Source organism: Phascolarctos cinereus, unplaced genomic scaffold (genome assembly GCF_003287225.1).
Source record: "Phascolarctos cinereus isolate Bilbo 61053 unplaced genomic scaffold, phaCin_HiC Scaffold_726;HRSCAF=1367, whole genome shotgun sequence".
Taxonomy (NCBI): Eukaryota; Metazoa; Chordata; class Mammalia; order Diprotodontia; family Phascolarctidae; genus Phascolarctos; species Phascolarctos cinereus.
In genome coordinates, this window is record NW_027556098.1 from 392,447,448 (window position 1) to 392,468,804 (window position 21,357).

At 45.0% G+C, this 21,357-nt stretch overlaps 1 protein-coding gene across 1 annotated transcript in view; it reads left to right on the top strand.

Annotated features, from left to right (window-relative positions):
- The first annotated feature begins 8,905 nt into the window (after positions 1-8,905).
- The window catches only part of GPR157 (G protein-coupled receptor 157), a 40,121-nt gene continuing 27,669 nt past the window's right edge, over positions 8,906-21,357 (top strand). Inside the window, 1 exon segment of the mRNA XM_078145692.1 lies at positions 8,906-9,899. Coding sequence (XP_078001818.1) covers positions 9,505-9,899 — 395 coding nt within the window. The 5' untranslated portion in view covers positions 8,906-9,504.

Consider the following 21,357-nt stretch of genomic DNA (forward strand, 5'->3'; position numbering starts at 1 on the left):
CCCTGCCAGGGATCCATTCCTTATTACAAAGGATAAAAAGAAGAGGAAGGAGTAATAAATGTTCATCAAAACTAGCCAATATATCAACCAAGTCTGACAGTGTACAAAGTGTTCCATGCTGATGGTCCCAAGGCTTTTCAAGAGGGGATGGATCTTCTCTTTGGGATAAGACAGTATTCTTACTTAAGATGAGTAGATCATGCAACAGCTAAAGTCTGCAAAATCAAGCTGAGACATCAACGATAGTGTGGCCCTGGTGTTAACTGGTTAGTTGCTTCCCTTTCCAAATTTACAGCTATCACGCCCAGTGCTTGCCAGCTAGTTTCCTGGTTTACTTGATGTATGTCTTCCTCTTGCCATATGTCCTTTGGTCTATAAATCATCATCTTCCCTTTCTACTCTTTGAACTTGCATGGTACCCATCCTGTATAACTCAGATGTATATAACGTGGCAGAAAACTGCTGCTCAGAGCTCATGCCTTTGTGTATACAGTGATGTCTATCCTCTGAGCCTAATAAATACACTTTTGTCCTATCTCTGTGTTGTTGATTGAATGGTTGGCTGCAATACTTACCAACCAAACCTCTGACAAGTTCTGTCAAAATATGTATCTCCTCTGAGGGACAAATTTGAACATATCAGCATTTCACTGTCTCCAGCAGTTCCTCCGTTTGCATTGTTAAGTCATTATGTTTTCCTGGTTCTTTCCTGGTTATTTCACTCTGATTCAGTTCATGTAAATCTTCCCAGGCTTCTCCATAGTCAAGATTTTCTTTTTTTTCTTTTTCTTTTCTTTTTTTTTGCTGAGGCAATCAGGGTTAAGTGACTTGCCCAGGGTCACACAGCTAGTACGTGTCAAGTGTCTGAGGCTGGCTTTGAACTCAGGTCCTCCTGACTCCAAGGCTGGAGCTCTATCCACTGTGCCACCTAGCTGCCCCCTAAATTATATTCATGTACCACAGCTTGTTTAGCTATTCCCCACATGGCTAAACAAAGGGTATGTAGATAGTGCAGTGGATAGTGCAGTGGGCCTGGAGTCAGGAGGACCTGAATCAGATCAGCCTTAGACACTAGCTGTGTGACCCTGGGCAAGTTACTTAACCTTTATTTGCCTCAGTTTCCTCATCTGTAAAATGGAAATTACCTCCCAGGGTTGTGAAGATCAAATGAGATATTTGTAAAAACACTTAGCACAGTGTTAGGCACACAGTAGGTGCTAGATAAATGCTTATTCCCTTCCCCCTCTGTGATGTGGAAGAGAGGCCTTTCTGCTCTAGGTCAGCCTCTCCTGGGGCTTCCATTTTGGGGAGGGGTCCAGACTGGCCAGCTCTCCTCCTCCAGCCTGTGCTTCTCACTTTCCAGACTTCATCTCCTCCTCCCCTGCTTCAGTTCCCACTAGTGTGTTCCTTCCTCCCTTAGAATGTAAGCTCCTTAAAGGCAGGGGCTGACTTTTTTTAGGTGTGTATTTGTCAGAGCCTGGCATATTTTAAATGCTTGTTACCTGCCTGCCTGTCTAGTAGGACCCAGGTTTTAGGAATCACCTAACTCTGGGCTTCTGTTCCGTCCTCTCTAAAACGAGGGGCTTGCATTGATGACCTTTTAGCCCCCCATTCCAGCTTTAAATCCGTGCTCTTGAGGCTGACCATGTTCTTACATAGGTGACACAGTGACATCTAGTGGTGTGTGTCTCACATTACATACATAAAAGGTTTTCTGTCTGACCGTGGCAGTGTGGTCCATTCTAAGGATAAATGGGATTCTGGAAAAGAGCAGCCCATGCATGATGAATTCAACACTGGTATGTTTATGAGAGGCAGCGTGGAGTAGTAAAGAGACAGCTAGGCTTGAAGCTAGGATCTGCCTGTGACACCTCTTGTCTGTGTGAAGCCTTGGGACATGCCGCTTCATTTCCCAGGGCTCTAGACAACTCAGACTAATTTGCAGAAAAGGTGCTGACCTGCACTGATGGAGGGAACTTCCTCACCCAGGAGTTCCCTATACCTACAAAATCACTAGTCCAGTCCTCATCCCTGCTGTGTGGCAGGCACTGTCCTAGGTGTTGAGAATGCCGAGCTTACACACTCCGATCCACTTGGGTCGTATTTTGGTTATGATAGCTCTTCTACCTACTATCTTCTTCACTCTTTCCCATATTTCCTTTCTTCTCATAGAAAGGTTCACTTTCTTCCCCCAAGTTACCTTTGAACTAAATGTCTCTATCCATTAATAGCAGTTGACATTTATCTGATATGTGGCTTATTTGGCATTTGATGCAGAGAACTCTGAGGCTTGCAAAGCCATACTATTTTATTGGAGCCTCACCACAGTTCTGCAAAGGAGGTGCTACTGGTTTTATTCTCTGCATTGTACATAAGAGGCACTGGGGCTCGGAGAGGTCACAAAAAGTATCAGAGACAGGATTTGAACTCAGGATTCCCTCTAAGGCCAGTGCTCTCTCCATGATGCCATGCAGCTGAGTACTCATTTCTAGAACTGGCTAGAGTAGACCCTGACCCAAAACAGCATAGGCAAGCAGCGACTCTACCTAGGGTTCAAGTCTGCTTAGTGGATATTCACTGGTAAATTGCAAGCTACTTTGTCAGGGACTGTATACCATATTCATCTTTGCATCCCCTGCCTCAAGGAGGGTGCCCAACACATAGGAAGCACTTAATAAGGCTTTATGGAATTGAGTTTATTAAATCTATTTTAAAGCATCTGTAAAAATTGTTGCTTTGTTACAACGTTCATATAGACCTTAGAATTCTAGTAGCCCAGCTGTCTCATTTTACAGATATGGAAACTGAAGCCCAGCAATGCAAGTGACTTAAGATCAAAGGATTTAGAGCTGGGAAGAGACCTCAGAGGCCATCTAGCCCACCCTCCCCCTTCATTTTACAGACAAGGAATCTGAGGCCCACAGAGATAAGGGACTCGCCTAAGATCTCACAGGCAAATGCCAGAGCTAGGGATCCACACTGAGACCCCTGGCTCCATTGTATCACACTGAGAAAATGCAGAGAAAAAATTCACACTTTCTATTCTGATTTGTTTAATTAAAAATATACAAATTGTTATTGTCAAGTCCCGAAATAAATCAGTGCCATGAACTGAGGAATAACGTGTCTTTAATTGAGATAACAGGGTGGTAAACCTGCCACTCTGGGGGATGTCACATGAGCACAGTGGACTTTCCAACCGAGAAAAATCTATGAAAAGTTCTTTATACTTTTAGGAGGAGAAGGGAGGTCTCATCATGAGACCCCAGTAGCCCTTGGCAGTCTGGGCAAGGAAAATCACTTCACTCTGGCTTTTTTGCCCATCATGCCATGAATCACAACAGAAAGGAGCAAGGACATTAGAAGCTGAGATCCAGCTTGCACTGAAGGCAAAATCTCAGGGTGGGGCCTTGGGGTGTAGTTCAGCTCAACCTAATCAATATCATCTTAAGGATAGGAATGTAAGGACACTACTGGATTCCATGACATCGCTAGGGTGATTAAGGGATAGTGTCGGTTAATATCGTATTTTGTATTAACAGTTTTCTGTCTTTAACAATGCTAGTTTGAAGTGGGACAGACCAAAGTTAGAGCCCTCTTTTGGTGGCTGGGCAAGTCACTAAACATATGTGAGTCACAGGTGCCAACATGATTATGTTACACACAGTTGTTATCTGAGTTGGTGGAGGGAGTTCCCACAGCTCCAAATTCACAGCTGCTTGACATATTTAAATATTATTTTTGACACAGCAAACACATTCCAACAAACACCCAAACTGGCCATTGCCTCCTTCTCTCTCATTAAACGAAGCATAGGACAGCATCTGTGAGATCCTTTGGCAAGGAAGCCAATAGTAAGCATGCCCACCTCTCCGACCCCCAAAGGCATCCTGAAAATGATTAGATTGTGAAACCTTTCACTCAACATCAAGCTAGGTCTACAAAACCTGGCCTTCTTTGAAGATGACTAGGAATCATAGATTGGAGTATTTGAACACTGACTAGAAAGTATCCATGGTATCTTTGGATAGGAAGGCTAGAAAGGAAGAACTATTTAAAAGGTTTCCTCGTCAGGAATCTGAACTAGGAAAGTCCACTGGATCTGGAATCAGAGGACCTGGGTTCTTATATGCACTAGCTGTATGACCTTGGACTAGTCCTCTGGGACTCAGTTTCCTCATTTGTAAAATGAGGGGGTTACACTAGTTGAGCTTGAAAGTTCCTTCCAGACCTAAATTTATGGTCCTATACCTCTCAGGGTCTGTTTTCTCATGTGGTAAAGAGGGGAGTTGGGGGTTCTTAATGCAGGGTCCATGAATTTTAAGAAATATTTTGATAACTATTTTAATCTAATTGGTTTCCTTTGTAATCCCATGTCTTTTATTTTAGATATTTAAAAACATGATTGTGAGAAGGGGTCGATAGAAAGGATCTGTGACCAAAAAAAAAGTCTTTGGCCTAGATATAAATGTTTTGGTTTAGGTTTGATGCAGCTTCTTCTTTTTTCTTTTTGGTCCATACCTGTGATTTCTCTGTCATTGGGGACTCCCAGTCAAGAAAGTCCCCTTCCAATAAAGGTCACTTTTGTAACTTTTGGTCTCAGAGTGTTGCCCTGGAGTTGTAAGAGAATACATGGCTTGCCCGGGGTCATTCAGCCAGTAAGTGTCAGAAGCCAGAACTGACCATTTCTAATACTCAGTTTTGCTCTGCTGTGATCTATGAGCACTCCTAGGCATAATTCTGCCTCTGGGTGACGAAATGTTCCATCACTGGACTAATGAAAGAAGAAGGAAGCCAATTCCAGAACTATGAAGAAATCAGGCTCTGTCTCAGCCTTCCCAGGTCATGGGTAGCCGCCCAGCTGTTGCTCAGTCAACCCCAGTGCTTGTGGAGGTCCATGAAAGGAGCAGTTCCTCTCTTCCCCTCGGGAGGAGACATCTGTTTATTTCACAACAAAAGGGCAAAACAGTTCTTTCTGAAAGTTTGTCCCAGTTGCGTCAGAGAATTGAACAATTCGTTAACTTGCTACTTTGCACCAAGTACTAGCCTGGGCTCTAGAGAAACAAAGACCACCCCCTTCCCCAAACAGTCCCTGCCCTTGGGGAGCTTACTTTCTACTTAGGACTGGGACTGAGAAAGTGGAGTGGAGCTTACTTTCTACTTAGAGCTGGGACTGAGAAAATGGAGGGAAGGGTATGGTAGGGACATCACACTTACACACGTACATAATAATGCAAAGTGATTTTGAAAAGACTGAGGGAATCTCAGAAGGGTCTGAGTAGGTGATTAGATAGCTGACAGCTAAAGCAATGACAGGCATTGTGGCCAAGTAGAGTGCTGGGCCTAGAGTCAGGAAAATCTGGGTTCAAATCCCATCTCAGATGTTTAACATTTGCTTGTAATGTAATAGCTCTGGGCCTCAGTTTCCATGTCTGTAAATGTGATGTGTGACCCTGCACCCTCACTTCATCTCTGTTTCTTTATCTGTAAAGTGAGAATGATATTATCATCACAAGGTTGTTGTGAGAAAAAAATTAGGCCACAAGATAACATAAGTAGAAAACTTTATAAACCTTAAAACACTACATAAGTGTTTGGTGGGGTTTTTTTCTTTTTAGTCCATACCTGTGATTTCTTTGTCACAGGGGACTCCCAGTCAAGAAAGTCCCCTTCCAACAAAGGTCACTTTTGTGACTTTTGATCTCAGAGTGTTGCCCAGGAGACATGAGAGGATACATGACTTGCCTGGGGTCATTCAGCCTGTAAGTGTCAGAAGCCAGAATTGAACATAGGCCTTCCTATCTCTGAGGTCAGCTCTCTACCCACAATGCCACCATGTGGGGATCCCTTAGCAGGCGTAATAATGAATCAAGGCAAAACACCCAAAGAGGAAAATTGGACAATCCTGCTTCTCATTCCACCATTTCCCCCAATCCCTGGGGAAGTCTTCATGGTTCATATTTAAGAAAACACTGGCATGGCCATGTGGGAGCAGGATAAGGTTAAGGGTGAACTCAGAAATTGGAGAACTCTCTAGGGAAACTTGTAGAACTCTGGAGAAGGGATATGACACTGTCCCAATTGTGTCCCTAATGCTGCTGAGGACAGAGCTCCTTGTGTAGGCTGGCACTGGGCATGTTTTTGTTTGGGGCAGGGGAATGACACCCAAAGACAATGAGTACATGTTCCATTTGCCACCATCGTGGGGATGTTAACAGGCTATAGCCTTCACCATCCAGCCTGACAAATAGGGCAGTACAGCTGAAAGGTGAGATGTCTTTTTGTCATCGGCTGCTTTTGACACCGGACAGCCGCAGCAAGGGTGGCTCCTGGCTGGCACCAGAAAAATCCATGCTGGCTTCCTGGGAATTCCCCCTAGAATGATGGGGTGTTAAGACCATGAAAGAAGAGATGGAAAGAATGCAGCTATGTAAATGGAATCCAACTTCAAAGGAAGCTGAAACTACAGAAATGGCTGGGAATTTCTGGTCTCCCATGGGTCCTTTCCACATTCAACTCCATTCCAATCAAACTGGCCTACTCACCACCAGTTCCCCACACAGGACAATCCAATTCATCCTCCCTGCTTTTGTTCAAGTGTCCCTAGTGCATCAGGAAAATGAAGCATTTGGAATCTGGTTTGTGGTCCAAGCCTTGGGTAATTCGTTGCCCCACTCTGGCTTCAGTTTCCTCCTCTGGAAAAACAAGGGGGTTAGAGGTGGCCTCTGAGGTTCATTTTTGGCTTTAAATCTGTGATCCTGCTTGTGCATCACCACCTCTACCTGTGCCTCTGAGAATCCCTGGCTTCCTCCAGAGCTCAGCTCAGTTGTGTCTTATGTGAAGCCTCTCTTGACCCACAGAGTTGTTAATGATCCCTCCCACTGGAAATGACTTTGTCTATACTTTGCATCTGAGAGGCCCAGTAGCTTGGTGGATAAAGAGTCCAACCCCCAAGGATCTTGGTTCGTCTGGCCGCTGATATCCACACAGGCTGTGTGACCCAAGTCATCTAGGCTGTAGGTGATTCTCCATTTCTCTAAGATGATAAATTGCCAAGAAGGTGCTAACCAGCATTTATAGACGTCCAGCCATCTGGGAGTTCCCTAAACTAATGAAATCAGAAAGCCATGCCCTCTTCTTATATTATGCATATCTTTATGTACATATTGAGTGTTGACCCCCCCCCCAAACCCCTTGAGGACAAGGACTAGTTAATTTTTGTTAGTGTATCCCCAACTGCCTGCTTGTAATCGCCTAGCCTGGCACACAGTAGGTGATTATCAATGTTTTCTGAATTGAATCTATGTGTGTGGAGTGTTTGTTGAGATCACTCAGAAGGTGGCCTTTTCACCACAGGGGAAATATGAATGGGATCTGAGGCTTGGGCTCTCTGCGTGAAAATCCTGGTCGTTTGCCCAAGATGCGTTGCTAGAGGATACTTTGCTATCCATCATGGTTAGAGGAACCCCGTGGCTGGTCTAGGGTCACATAATTCATAACTAATGCCTGCAATATGTTGCTGTAACATCATGGTGTGCTAACAATGCAAAATAGAATGTCAAGCTTTTTTTACATATTGCGTCTCAACAGTTGACTGTTAGGTTATTAAATTTCTTTGCAGGCTTTTAAAGTGGGAAAAGGTAATATATAAAGCTCTTTATATATTCTTCCCAATCAGCAAGTGGTTTCTTTTTTGACTGCTTCCCATCCTACACAGCCAATAGGTTTAATCTTCAGAAGTGGGCATGCCAAAGTGGTTTTCAGCTTCCTTTGAAAAAAAAATGGGAGGAGAGAGGAACCCAGATCAGTGGTTTGAGAAGGTATCATGGCACATCGGATATAATCCACCAGCCCTGGAGTCAGGCAGACCTGGGTTCCAATCTCACCTCAGAAGCTGTGGGGACCCAGGCAACCTCTCGACCTCTCTGGGCCTCATTTTCTTCCTCTGTAAAATGAATGGGCCAGATAGCTCGTAAGGGCCCTTCCTGCTCTAAACCTAGGATTATCTTCATCTGTCACTCCTGGTGTATAGAGAACTCCCCATGTGGGAAGCTCCCCTCCATTCTGAAAGTCAGGGACCCTTTTTAAGTGATGATCTTAGCCGCCTGAATCCACTGAAAGGTCCTTGACCTACCTGCCCATGGTTGGCTAATATCAGAGGCAAGACTCGAACCCAGGTTTTCCTGAGTAGGAGGTGAACTCTCTCTACTCAGCCTCTCATTTAATAAGATGTAGGAAAAGTATCCTCTGGCGGGAAGCCACAGTGATTTAAGGGGAAAAGCATCAGAACAAATCAAATGAGCTAGTTTTGTAAAGCACTTAACTCAGTGCCTTGAGTGGAGTCGGTACTTGATAAGCTCGATCCCTTTCCCCCTTAAAAGAAGTGGTCTCTGCCACATCCAGCACAGAGACCTGGCCGTCAGGGAAGATTTCTGTAAAATGAGATGACGGATGATGGCGATGTTTGCTCTATATCCCACCCAAGGCCGGAGGGGAAGATACAGCTGGCGGTGGGTGCGGGGCTGTCTTGGGCTCAGGAGGAGGGTCCTTGGGGAAATTCCAGCTCATCCTGAGTGACTTGAACAGAAAGCACCTGCTTCTTGTTTCTCTAGCTGACAAAGGGCAAGGGGACCACAGCAAAGGGCTCTCTGCTCGTGGAAAAAGGAAAAGAAAGTGAAAGGAAGACGTCTCAGAAATGCCAAGCCTTTCCAGTAGCGCGGCGGGGGTCTTGGTGAGATGTCCAGGGAGCACGCCGTGGTTGCCCGAGGGGCGCAGCAGCACTAACAGCAGCGGCAGCTGCGGCCAGCTGAGCCACGAGGGCCCGGACAGGGCGGGTCCGGAGCGGAATGGGGGCGGGGCCGAGCCGAGCGCCGGCCGATCCGTGGGCACAGCCCGGGCTGCTGTTACCGCTCACATGACGCCGCTGCCCCGCGGCGAGAGGGGGCGGACTGGAGGGTCCGGGTGCGCGGCGCTGGGACTGGAGCAGTTAGAGCGGCTGCCTCTCGGGGCCCCACCACCACCCCCCCGCACCCCTCAGCTCCAGCCGCAGCAGCAACAACTGGGAACTTTCTCTGGCTGAAGTTCCTGGGCCCCTTTCCCCCCTGCTTCCGTCCTGCCCCCCCTCCCACCTCCCTTGTCTCCCCCCGACTTCTCCGCTCTCCAGACTCCCAGCTTCTGCACTCCTCTGCCCCTTTTGTCCAACTTACATTCTCCCTACTTCTTCCCGGACTCCCTTTCCCCGATCCTTTACCCCCCCATCCCCCTGTCCCAGCCCTTTCTACCTTCCCTCTTTCCCCAAGACCCCCTAGCTCTTTCTCTCCAGCCGCTTCATTTTCCATTCTTTCTTCTTTGCCTTCGTCGTCCGGCACTCCAACAGCATGTCTCCTAGATCCCCATCTCTCGCCCCTCTGTAACTCTCACTAGCTCATCTCCTTTCCTCCCCTGGCTATCCGCTCCTGGAAGCCTCTCGTCCCAGAGCCCCTTTGCTCTTTCCTTTCCTTGACCATGCTGCACCCCTCGAAGCCTGCACCCCCAACCGAAGTCTATCCTTCGGAGAAGATCGTGGTCCTGCTGTCCTGCGTCCTTTCCTTCCTGGGCTCCAGCCTCCTCATAGGCACTCATGCCCTGTGGCCGGACCTGAGGAGCCGAGCTAGGCAGCTGCTCCTCTTTTTGTCCCTGGCAGACCTGCTCTCTGCCGCCTCCTACTTCTATGGGGTCCTCCAGGACTTCCAGGACACCACTTGGGACTGCGTGGTGCAGGGAGCCCTCTCCACCTTCGCCAACACCAGCTCCTTCTTCTGGACCGTTGCCATCGCGATTTACTTGTATCTCACCATCGTCCGCAGCAGCCAGGGCCCCTGGGCTGGGACTCGGCTCCTGTATTGCTTCCACATCATCAGGTGGGTCATGGCTCCCGTGCTGTTTTGCCCACGGAGAGCCCCTTTTCTCCTCTTTCCCTTCAGGAAATCATGCTTTTAGCAAAGGTGTCCTTCAGTGTAAACTCCTTGTGGGCCGGCACAGCTTCCCTTTTGTTAGAACACAAGCCTAGATCATAAAAACTTGATAATTAATGCGGGGAGAGGGTGTTATCCTTCACCTAGTATTATAGATTGCTCTCTTAAAGTAGTTCCAGGCTGTGTTCTGGAGGAAAGAGTAGGCGTGCTCTCCTTGGCTTGAAAGGGCAAGCTGACACAGGAGGAGTCTTACCGGAAATAAAAACTTCCAGAAAGATACTCTCCCAATGAAGGATAGAAGGACAGATAGATAGATAAATAGACAGACAGGTAGACAGAGGTAGACAGACTGGTAGATAGACAGGTAGATAAATAGAAGATAGGTAGACAGATGGATAGATGGATGCATGGATGGATGGATGGATGATTGATAGATTATAGATAAGCACACTTACTATACCAGCTTCTGTGTCAAGCAGAATGAGCAGCTAAGGGAGTTGGCTGTGTTAGAAGTCGTGTTCTCCATTGGGGGAAGTCTTCAAGTAATGGCTGTAAGCCCACTTGTAGAGTGGATGGTAGAGGGGATTCCTTTTTACATAGGATAAATAGACTTGGAGCTAGAAGCGGCTTCAGAAGCCATCAAGACCCAGCCCCTCATTTTGCAGAAGAAGCCACAGAACTGGGGATGGTGTCAGGGGTCACCTCCAAAAGCAAGTTCACCTAAGAAGCATGACCAAGGTCAGGTCAGCTGAGAGTAGCAGGCCAGCCTTGAGGTGTTTTGTTTTGTTTTGTTTTGTTTCTATTTAAGGTAGAAAGAGGGAGCCCGAGCAGGATTCTAGCTTTTAGAAGTTGTTGAGTGGCTGCCCTCACAGGGACATTGTCCAGCTTGACTATGCAGAGGTGGTCCTCTGCAAAAGGCCCTGAAAGGAAAGTATGATAGAGTTAGTGCTAAAAGAGGCCCTAGAAGTCATCTAGTCCAATCCCTGCCTTTTACAAATGAGGAAACCAAGGCCCATAGAGGTGACCCCTACCTCTGATGCTTTTACTACCTCTTTGACTGTAAGCAAGCCACTGAATTTCCCTGGGTCTCAGTGTCTTCTGTTAGAAAACAAGGGGGTAGAATAGATAGCCTCTGGGTTCCCTTACAGCTCTGGATCTATGAAACTATGTCTTTTCCAAAGTTATGCATGTTAAAAGTGGAAAAGCTGGGATTTGAACCCAAGTCCCATTTCAAAATAAAGTGCTCTTTTGATTTCCTCCTATTCTCGCTCCCTCTCCCTCTCTCCTCTTCTTTCTCCCTCTCTTTCTTCATCTCTCCAGTCTCCCTCTCTTCTTCTCTCTCTTTCTCTCTCTGCTTCCTTACTCCTTGGTGAGAAGTGGTTGACTTCTCACCAGTGACTCAACTGAGATAATTTTGTAAAGGGCTTAGCACAGAGCCTGGCATATAGGTGCTTAACATGCTAGTTCCTTCCCCCTTATTCAAAGTCCATCCAACCCTTAGCACTGTAGCCTCCTTCCCCAGCTAAGGATTTATGTTTGGAGGAGGAAGGCTTTGACCAAAGGGTCTCTGATAACCAAGTCGGGAAGCACACTGTATTTCTTTGATATCTGTCCTTTCCATTACCTTTCCTTACCCTGTGCGGCTCATCCCAGTACATTCAATCTAAGGAATCTATCAGCCACCTGTCAAGGGAAAAGTGAGTTGCTAACCTGTGTAACAACAGTTGTTTTCAAGGCCAATGTCCTGGGCAGCACGGTGGGGTACCCAGAGGGCCAGTTTTGCTTGGGGTCTGGAGAACTGGACACTTGAGACTCTTACCAGCTCTGAGAACTTCTTCATCTGTAAAATGGGAAAATAATCTTTGTACTATGGACCTCACACACACATCACAGGGCTGTTGTAGAGAAAAATACTTTGTCACTTTAAATCTCTACTGAAATATGAAATGTGATTAGGGAGTATCAATCATGCTGTCCAATCCACTGGCATTTATTAAACACCTACTTTGTGCTAGGCTTTGGGGATAGAAAGGCAAAAATGCAAAAATGGTACAGTCCCTTGCCCTGAGAAAGCTTACATTTTCTGAGGGGACACAACATGAATGTTTGAGAAATGTTCTGAAAGACAAGGTTTTGTCTCCTGGGGCAGTAGGATAAGGGAATCAAGGGGCTGGACTTGGAGTTAGGAAGACTAGATTGGAATCTGTCCAGCGATGTGCTGGAGGCAGCTCAAACCGGGCTGATTTCATTGTGAGCATTTATACCTCAAAAATCAGCAACTGCTATAAATCTGGTCTTGGTTTATTGTTTTGCTGATTGTCTAGACTTAACAAAATGATGGAGAAAATGTTAACGACGAAGATTGAACTTAAAAGTGTTGTATCTACATTTTTTTATTTTTGGAGAGCTGGTTGTTAAACATTTACCAGCATACCCCTGACTCCATTACTTGACAACATGTTAGCCTTGTGACTTTGGGTAAGTCATCTGACCTTTGACTCTTCAGCAACTCCCCCAGGTCTCATACAAATTTGTTTTGCCAAATTTTTTTGTTTTCATGGAGCCAATTAATTTTAAGGAGAGTATTTACTGAGGGATATAGCATTGATCAGAAGAGGAATAGCAGGAATGAGGGATGGGTAGAAGCCAGACAGCCCTAATGCTTCACTGGCATCTAAGTTTAAAAACAAAAAAAGGCCCAGAGGAAGTCCTTAGCTAGGGCGGGAGACTCTTCTATGAAGGACCCATGGTAGAACATGAACAAGAAATCACACAGGATGTGCAGGGCAGGCAGGTGGGACAGTGTAAAGAATCTTGGGTTGGGAGTTTGGGAACTGGGTTTGAATCCTGACTGTGCTCCTTGGAGAGTTTCTTCATCATAAAATGAGATCTGAATGTGGATAATCCCTGAGGTTCTTTCTAGCCCCGAGTCTATACTTCTGTGAAGCAGGTGGCTAGATAGCATCATAGATACAGCTCTGGCCCTGGAGTCCAGGAAGACCTGAATTCAAACCCTGCCTCAGACACTTACTATCTATATGACTCTGAGCAAATCACTTAACCTGTTTGCCTCAGGGCCCTTATCTATCAAATGGGGACAATAATAGCCCTTACCTCCCTGGGTTATCAGGATAAAATAAGATGTTTGTAAAGTGCTTTGCAAACTTTAAAATACTATGTAAATGATGACTGTTATTATTATTATCCCCAGCCTAGGGGAACTATCTTGTAGCTAGTTGGAGGTTATTATTATTATCCCCAGCCTAGGGGAACTATCTTGTAGCTAGTTGGAGGTAAGTCACCGTGCTGGGGGCAGGAAATAAGTTCCCTGGAAGCCTCTATTCCTTTGATCTTTTCTGTCCCTTATTCCAGTCACAATAGATATGGGCCTTTCAGGGACTATCTTGTCTCACAGTTATTTATCATTCAACAAACATTCATTGAAGACATATACTTGTTTGGTAGAGGGCTAGACACTGAGGATCCAAAGACAAAAATGAATATCCCCTGCCTTCAAGGAGTTTACATTCTAATGGGGGAGACAATATAGAAATAGATAATTGGAAAGCATTTTTTGAGCACCTACTATGTGCCAGGCACTAGGGATCCACATACAATCCCTACTCAAAGAGTTTACATTCTAAAGTAGATAAGCTACTATTTGAAGAGGGAGTATGGACTGAAAGCTACTAGGGTGGTGGGGAAAAGCTTCCCACTGGGACCTGGGACCTGATTTGAGCCATTAGGGAGTGCAGGTTTCTAAAAGGCAGAGGCGAAGAGGATCTGTATACTACATGCAAGATCGTGGAGTCAGGAAATGGCATGTTGAGAGGAGGAAGTAAGGCTAGTATGGGGAATGTCAGCAACCAAGAAATGTTTATTAAGTGCCTACCGTGTGCCAGGCACTGTGCAATAGCTGGGGGGGGAAACCTCACAAGCTCAAAGATCTTGTAATCTAATGGAAAAAGACAACACACAGAAGAAAGCTGCAGGTGTGGGGAGGCAGTGAGAGCGGGTGAGGAGTACACCTGTCGGGGAATGGTGGAAAAGTAAGAGAAATCCAAAATGAGCACTACCAGGGTGGGAAGGAGGAGATGTCTGTCCTTAAGTGGAAGTTTAAGGTTCCACCCTCCGGGGTAGGGAACCTGCTGCCTCGAGGCCAAGTGTGGCCCTCTAAGTCCTCAAGTACAGCCCTTTGACTGAATCTAAACCTCCCAGAACAAATCCCCTTAATAAAAGGATTTGTTCTGTAAAAGTTGGGCTCAGTCAAAAGGCCAAGGACCTTGAGGCCGAAGGTTCCCAGACAGAGGGACAGGGGGGTCCTGATGAGGTGTGAGTAGCAAAGCTAATTGGATCTTGCAGAATGAGATTTTCCAATGAAGAGTTTCCTTCCTGGGGGCATGGTGGAGAAATCAAAAATGAGTGCAGCCAGGTAGAAAATGAGATGTCCAAGGAGATGAGTGTGTGAAGAGAACGGGAGTAATGTAAAGGGGAAAAAAGTCTGGAAAGTGAAGCTTTGACTATAGTATAAAGGAAAATATCTTTGAAAGACTTCAGACCGACAGAGTGACCAATCGGGACTTCAGAGAACTGATGACTAAATCTGCCTCCCCTATTTTGGCTGAAAAGTAATGGGCCAGAGGTATGTAATAAAACATACATTTTCCTGATTTAACCAATGTGTTAATTTGTTCTGCTTGATTATACTTACTTGTTATACCAGGGAGAGGGCTTCTATTTAGGGCTTGGGGGGGAGTTTAGGGGGTAATGATAGAGATTTTTTTTTTAAAGAAAAGAAAGTCAATAAAAATTAAATACACAGAAGGAAAAAAATCAAGAGACACAAATGGTCTCTTTACTGTCATGTTACTGTCATGTTAAATTTAGTATATGCCTTTTGTTTTAGAAAAACAGAAGTTTATGGTTTCATGAACTATACGTTTTATTTCTTCTTCCTTTACTGAAATGTTTGTGTTAGGTGATGGTTGTTAAGCTTGTAATAAAAAAGGAAATTTAAAAAAATAGAAAAGTAAGCAAAGTAGGTTGGCGTGAAGGGCTTCACACTCTAAGCAGAGGAAGTTAAAATTTTATCCACAATAGGGGGCCCCTGAAGGTTATGGTGAGAGACTTGGTCAGACTTGTGTATCACAATCCATTTGACAGCTGTTCAGAGGATGACAGATTGGACACAAGAAGTAGATAAACCCATTAGGAAGCCACTGTGATACTTCTCAGAAATGCTGTTATCAGCATCATGTTTAGAGTCATGATTTTTTTTTAAATCTGTGCTTGGATTTAAGCTTAGCTCTCTTCTTTCTCTGTGTTCCAGAGGGACCACAAGGTTGTCCTTTTTTTCTTTCCTGTATCAATAAGCTTCTAAGAGGTGAGGTTAATAGGTAACTGAAAGGAACACTAAACGTTTGGATGGAGTTGTCTTGACAGGAGGGACAACGAGGGCGCTGGCTCTGTCTGCCTTGGAGGTTGCAGTGCCTACTAAAGCCTCTCACATTTGCCCCTAGTTAGGATCACAGACTTTACGGTTAGAACAGATCGGCCAGCCTTCAAGGTGCAAAATAATCCTTTGGTGGTTGGCTGCTATCTCAGCCCGTGCTGAGCTGAGCTGGGAGTTTGAAGGTGAAGCTTTGTGTGACTGATTTTTTCCCTCTTTTCTCATCACTACAGTTAAGTGCTCCAAGCAGCCTGCTAGCTCTTAATGATTAGACTCTCTATTCCAAACTTGAGTCTGTCTCTGAGAGAGGAAAAGGGACTTGATTAAGACATAGCTCCCAGGGGTCTGTCTATCCAGCCCAACAGCTGCCTGAGGCTAAAGACACAAGATGACAATAGCTTATGTTAGTTCACTAGTACTTTAAGGTTTCCCAAGCAACACAGGAAGAAGCCCCTGGGAAAGATAGCTCCTATATTTTTATAGATGAAAAAACTGAGGTTCCATTGAAAGAACACTTACAGTGCAGTCAGAGGTTTGGCTCCTAACGCCCTTCATAACCCAGCCCCTTATTACCTTTCCATTCTTCTTACACTTTACTCCCCTCTGCATACTCTGTGCTCCCGTGACACTGGCCTCCTTGCACAGTACACTCCAGCTCCTGCCTCTACACCTTTTCTCTGCCTGTCCCTCATACCTGGAAAACTCTCCCTCTTCATCTGTACCTCCTGGCTTCCTTCGAGCCCCAGCTAAAGTCCCACCTTCTGCTGGAAGCCTTTCCTTATCCCTCTTAATTCAGTATCTTCCATTTTTCCTATATATGTTTGTTAGTACGTTATTGTTTGCATGATATCTACCCCATTAGGCTGTGAGCTCCTTGGGGGAGGGACGACTACTTTTTACCTTCCTTTGATCTCCTGTGCTTAGCAGTGTGTGGCATTTAATAAAAGCGTGTTGGCTGGGCTGGCTGACCTCTAACATCCTTTTCAGGTCTAAATCTTAGGCTTCTAAACCTTAGAGCCTGCCCTCTGTTCTTATTTCCCACTTAACCTCCCCTCCCCCTCCCCCCATGCTTCCAGAGGCGAGGCAGTTTGGTCCAAAGGGGAAGGAAAAGGGAGAGAATAATTATTTAGGTAGCATCTATATGCCAGGCACTATGCTAGCCACTTTAGAAGTATTATCTCATTTGATCAAAGGGATCTCGATGGCCCAAATTTCAACCAATCCCCAGAAAATCAATATTTCACAGTGTCATTTAACATTTTAAAGGCTGCTATTGCCAGGGAGGTGACTTACTTTTCTCCATTTGTACCCTTCATGCCTAGATTGGGCTGGGTTCAGAAACTCTTACCCAGGGCTTCTCTGGTCTGGCTTTCCTGTCACAACTGACTCATGTACCTTTGTACTTGAAGTAGGTGTGAGACTAGGGCCCCACCTTTAAAAGCCAGAACCTGTGTATATACACCTTAATCATCCCCTTTATCCTCCTTTCCACCCAGCTTAATATCCAAACACTAAACCTACCACTTCTTTTGACTTCCAGAAAAGTAAAGTTGGTAAGACTCTTGGATGATAATTATAATAACAGCACTGTTTCTAGCTATGGGTAGTTGAAAAGATGAGATATAATAATGATGGTGTTGATAGTAATTTAATAGCATTTTAAGGTTTGCGAAGCTCTTTAAATACATTATCTCATTTGAGTTCTGAACAGTCCTATGAACATCCCCATTTTAGAGTTGAGGAAGCTGAGGCTCAGAGGAGTCAAGTGACTTGCCCAGGGTCATTTAGCTAAGTAAATAGGCTTTAACCTTAGGTTTTCCAGACTCTAAGTCATCATAGGATAATTTTGTCACAGATTTAGAGCTTGAAGGGACCTTAGGAGCTGCCTAGTGCAGCCCATTTTAGAGAGAGGAGACTGAGGCATAGAGTGGTTAAATGACTTGTTTTAAAGTCACTCAAATAGTAGTAACAGGGGCCCTTGACTCCTAGGGCTCTCTGCCTATTAGGGCTGTCCTGCCACTTTTCATCATTGTCATTAGTCACAAACCTTATTATTAAGTAAGTACCAACTCTGTCTAGGATGGTGTACTAGGCACTAGATAGAGAGAGAAAGGTGTGGCCTGGTCTCAGCCTTCAAAGAGTTTACAATTTTACCTGAGTGACTCAGTATCGGGTTTATTGGAGTCACCTCTAGGTTTTTTTCTGGAGCTGTTCTGGGAGCTGAGGGCACAGACATCCAATCCTTGCCCTCAAGCAGGTTATATTCTGCTGGACCCTAGAAAAGTGACTTCTCTTCTGGCCTTCCTTTCTCCTGCTTTTCTTGCTTGATGGACTTTGGGAAGAAGTCATTAAAATGTCTGACTCATCAGGTAGAAGGGGGTGGGAAGGAATAGCTGTGGGTCAGTGACATCTTGGTCACTCTTGGTCACTCTAATTCATTTTGAGATTAAAGTATCCAGGGAGATCAATGGCAGGAGATTTGTTTCTAACTCTCTGGAACGCCCAATTTTGCCATTGAACAAAGTGCAAATTTAAAAAAAAAAACCCTTGGTTCAAGTACTGTTGATATTTCTCCCCAGCAGGGATTCTTAAGGAATTTTTCCTGCTTAGGAAACTCTCAGAGGGATAACAAAAAAGAAAAAGAGGAGGGGGGAGGGAGAATGCTCTACTGAGCTTCCCTTTTCTGACTATGAGAGATAAGTGTATTGTCCAGCTTGTCTGTTCAAATCTGATTAGCACACACACAAACCCAACCTACGCACTGGGTGACCTCTGCTCTAGACTGAGATCAGTTGGGAAAATTTATGTCCCCAGCTCTTTATCAGTCCTTGGTACTTAGATGGGTTTATCTGTCCTGGAAAACAGGACAAGGGAATTAAGGAAAAACCAGCTGGACAGGTTCCCCTCTTTATTAACCTAGATCCTCCCCTAGTCAATTAGTTGCTAAGGGCTATCTCCCCCCCCCCTTCCACAAGGTCTTTTCTGTAATAATGATAATACAGTAACGGCTATTTCCAAGATGCCTTCAACTTTGCAGAGTCTTTTCTGGGATGAGATCTCATTTGAAACTCACGACCACCCTGGAAAAAGTGAGGTCCAGAGACACAGCCAATATGGTCACCGTTTCATAAATTTAAAGCTGAAAGGGACTTCAGAAGTCATTGAGTCCTCTTCCCCTCATTTTACAGATGAAGAAACTGAGGCCAGCGAGGTGGTGACTTTCCCAGGGTTGTACCAGAGTCAGAATTTAGACTTGGGTCCTGTGACTCTAAGCTGGGCATTCTTTCCTCTGTACCACACTGTCCTAAGCCTCGGTTTTCTCTTCTGTAAAATGAGGAGGCCTGTAGACCAGGGGTGGGGACCATTAAATTCCCCTTAGTTTGTGAGTGCCTTGAGGGCAAAGGCTGTCTTTTTCCTCTTTTTGTATCCACAGTGCTTAGCACCGTGCTGGGCAAACAGTAGTTGCTTCATAAATGTTTATTAACTGACTGAGAGCTCCTTCCATCTCCAACTCTGCTATTCTGCTACTGTCCCAGGCAGATGAGAATTAATCTTTTTCAAATCTCCCAGGAGGAAGATTCCCCCTGTGCCTCCCTCGATGGTTTAGCAATGTTCCCTTTCAGCAAATTCTTACTCTAGAACCTGCCTTTCTAATGCTTTAGCTAAGCTCACCTGCTTTAAGTCCAGTGCTCACCACAGTGCTTGGAACATAGTAGGTGCTTCACATGCATCATCTCAAAAGGTGATTGTTGTAGTTGTTTTTCCAATCTTTTTAGTCACGTTTGACTCTTCAGGACCCCATTTTGCAAAGATACTAGTGGGGTTGCCATTTCCTTCTCCAGCTCATTTGACAGATGAGGAAACTGAGGCAAACAGGATGAAGTGACTTGCCTCGGGTCACACAGCTAGTGAGTGTCTGAGTCCGGATTTGAACTCAGATCTTCTTGACTCCATGCCTGATGCTCTACCCACTGCACCGCCCAGTTGTCCATCAAAGGGTGATGAGATAAGGAATTTAGAGAAGGCCCAGTTTTCTTGGAGGGTTGTAAGAAAATATTTCTTGTACCAGAAATAGATATTACACATACACACATATTATAATATTCATATATGTTTCTAGTACAAGGAGTATTAAATATAGTATATAGACACATACATGTTTCTAGTACAAGGAGTGTATATATATATGTATATATATATATGTATATACACCTATATGTGTGTATAGGTGTATATATTTTATGCAATGTATCTTTCATCCCTTCATCTATTGTGCACAAGAACAGTGTGGCATACTGGTGGTTGTGGTGCTGGCCTTCCTGTCAGGTGGACTGCATCAAAAGCCTTATCAAATTTGCTTCATTCAATCAGTCAATAAATATTTATTAAGGACCTCCCACTGTGCCAAGCACAGTGCAAAGGGCTGGCTTGTTGTAAGAACAGCATTTGACAAAGAGAAATGGGTGTAGGTGATCTATTATTGTTATTATGTATTGTCTTTGTTCGTGTTTGCTGTTGTTAATCTGTATCTCTGATGTAAAAAATGTTTGTAAGGAAAAGGCCACTCCTGGCTCCTCCAATAGCATGGTATTATTCAGCCTGAGTCATTTAACTTTTATATGAATCTGCGACACCCTAAGGAATTCCACAAAGTGATTTGCCCAAAGCTGGATTGTCTTCGAGGGACCAATTAACTTTAGCCAGGGAGGGTCTGTCTGTTTGTAAGGGTTTCCCTAGATCAGAAAAGGAGATGGGTGGGTCATGTGACCAAGAGTAAGGGCTAGTAGGTGGACATCGCAGTGGCCCCTCGGCACCGCCCGAATGGGACAAAGGCTTCCATCATGGTGAGTGGCGCTCTATGAAGAGGAGCTCCTGGGAGAAGATGGACAAGAATCAGACAGGGGTTAGCAGGGGTGCTACTGCATTGCTGGAACATTCCATCCTGGATTCCCAGGCACTGAGGCCATCCCACTTCCTTTCTGTATTCTTATCTCTGTCCCAGTAGCTCCAGCCCTCAGGAGTCTTTGTATGCCTATGGCTGAGGGACGTGGCAATGCTAATTAACCATTTCCCCCTGGAGGAAGTGCTGAGCCTAGCATGGTTCCCATCCCTGAGTCCGGGCTCTTTTCCTTGGAATCAGCTTCCCACAGGGCCAGACTGAATAAGTAGAGGAAAAAAAAAGTCTCCAGCTTTCCACAGGCCCAGACAGAATTAGTAGAGGGGAAAAAAAGCCTCCAGCTTTCCACAGGCCCAGATAGAGTTAGTAGAGAAAAAAAAGTCTCCTCACCAGCAAAAGGTGAGTTGACACTTAAAAAAAGCAAATATTAGCACACATAAAACATACCCTCCCAGTGTCCCCAAAATAAATTGTTTCTCTGTTTGAACTGTTCGATGGGGAGCAAGGTTTAAGTGTATTCATTCGAGAGCTGGCTTTTTAGCTGATGTCTGGAGCTCAGCTTTGGTGTTTGTGTTGCAAGGGGTCTGTGTCCCTGGTATTGCGTTTCTTTCAGTGTCCAAGATAGAATCGAGTTAATAGCTTGCTCGGCTCTGTCCTACTGGGCTTTGTCCTTATTGGTGGCTTCCCAGATCTCTGCCTACTCTAAGATTGTCTGATTCTGAGCAATTTGGCTACTAAACTAGCATTTAAAAATGCCACAAACTCATTGGTGCCTTTTATCATTTCTAAATATACCACTTGCCCCAAATGGAATCCTCCTTCATTATCAAAAACTGTTAAGCCAAAATAAGCGTTGCCTGGACCTCATTGCGTGCTGAATTCTGCTGTGCCTCTCTGCCGAGGGGTCCCCTGGAACCATTTTTGTTTTTTCTTTACTCATAGTTTAGTTTCCTTTTAGTGATCTCTTCATTTCCACTGTATCCCTTGTTCTCCTGGTTCTGCTTACTTTGCTCTTCATTTGTCCTTAGAAGTCGTTGCAGACTTCTCTGATTTCCTCA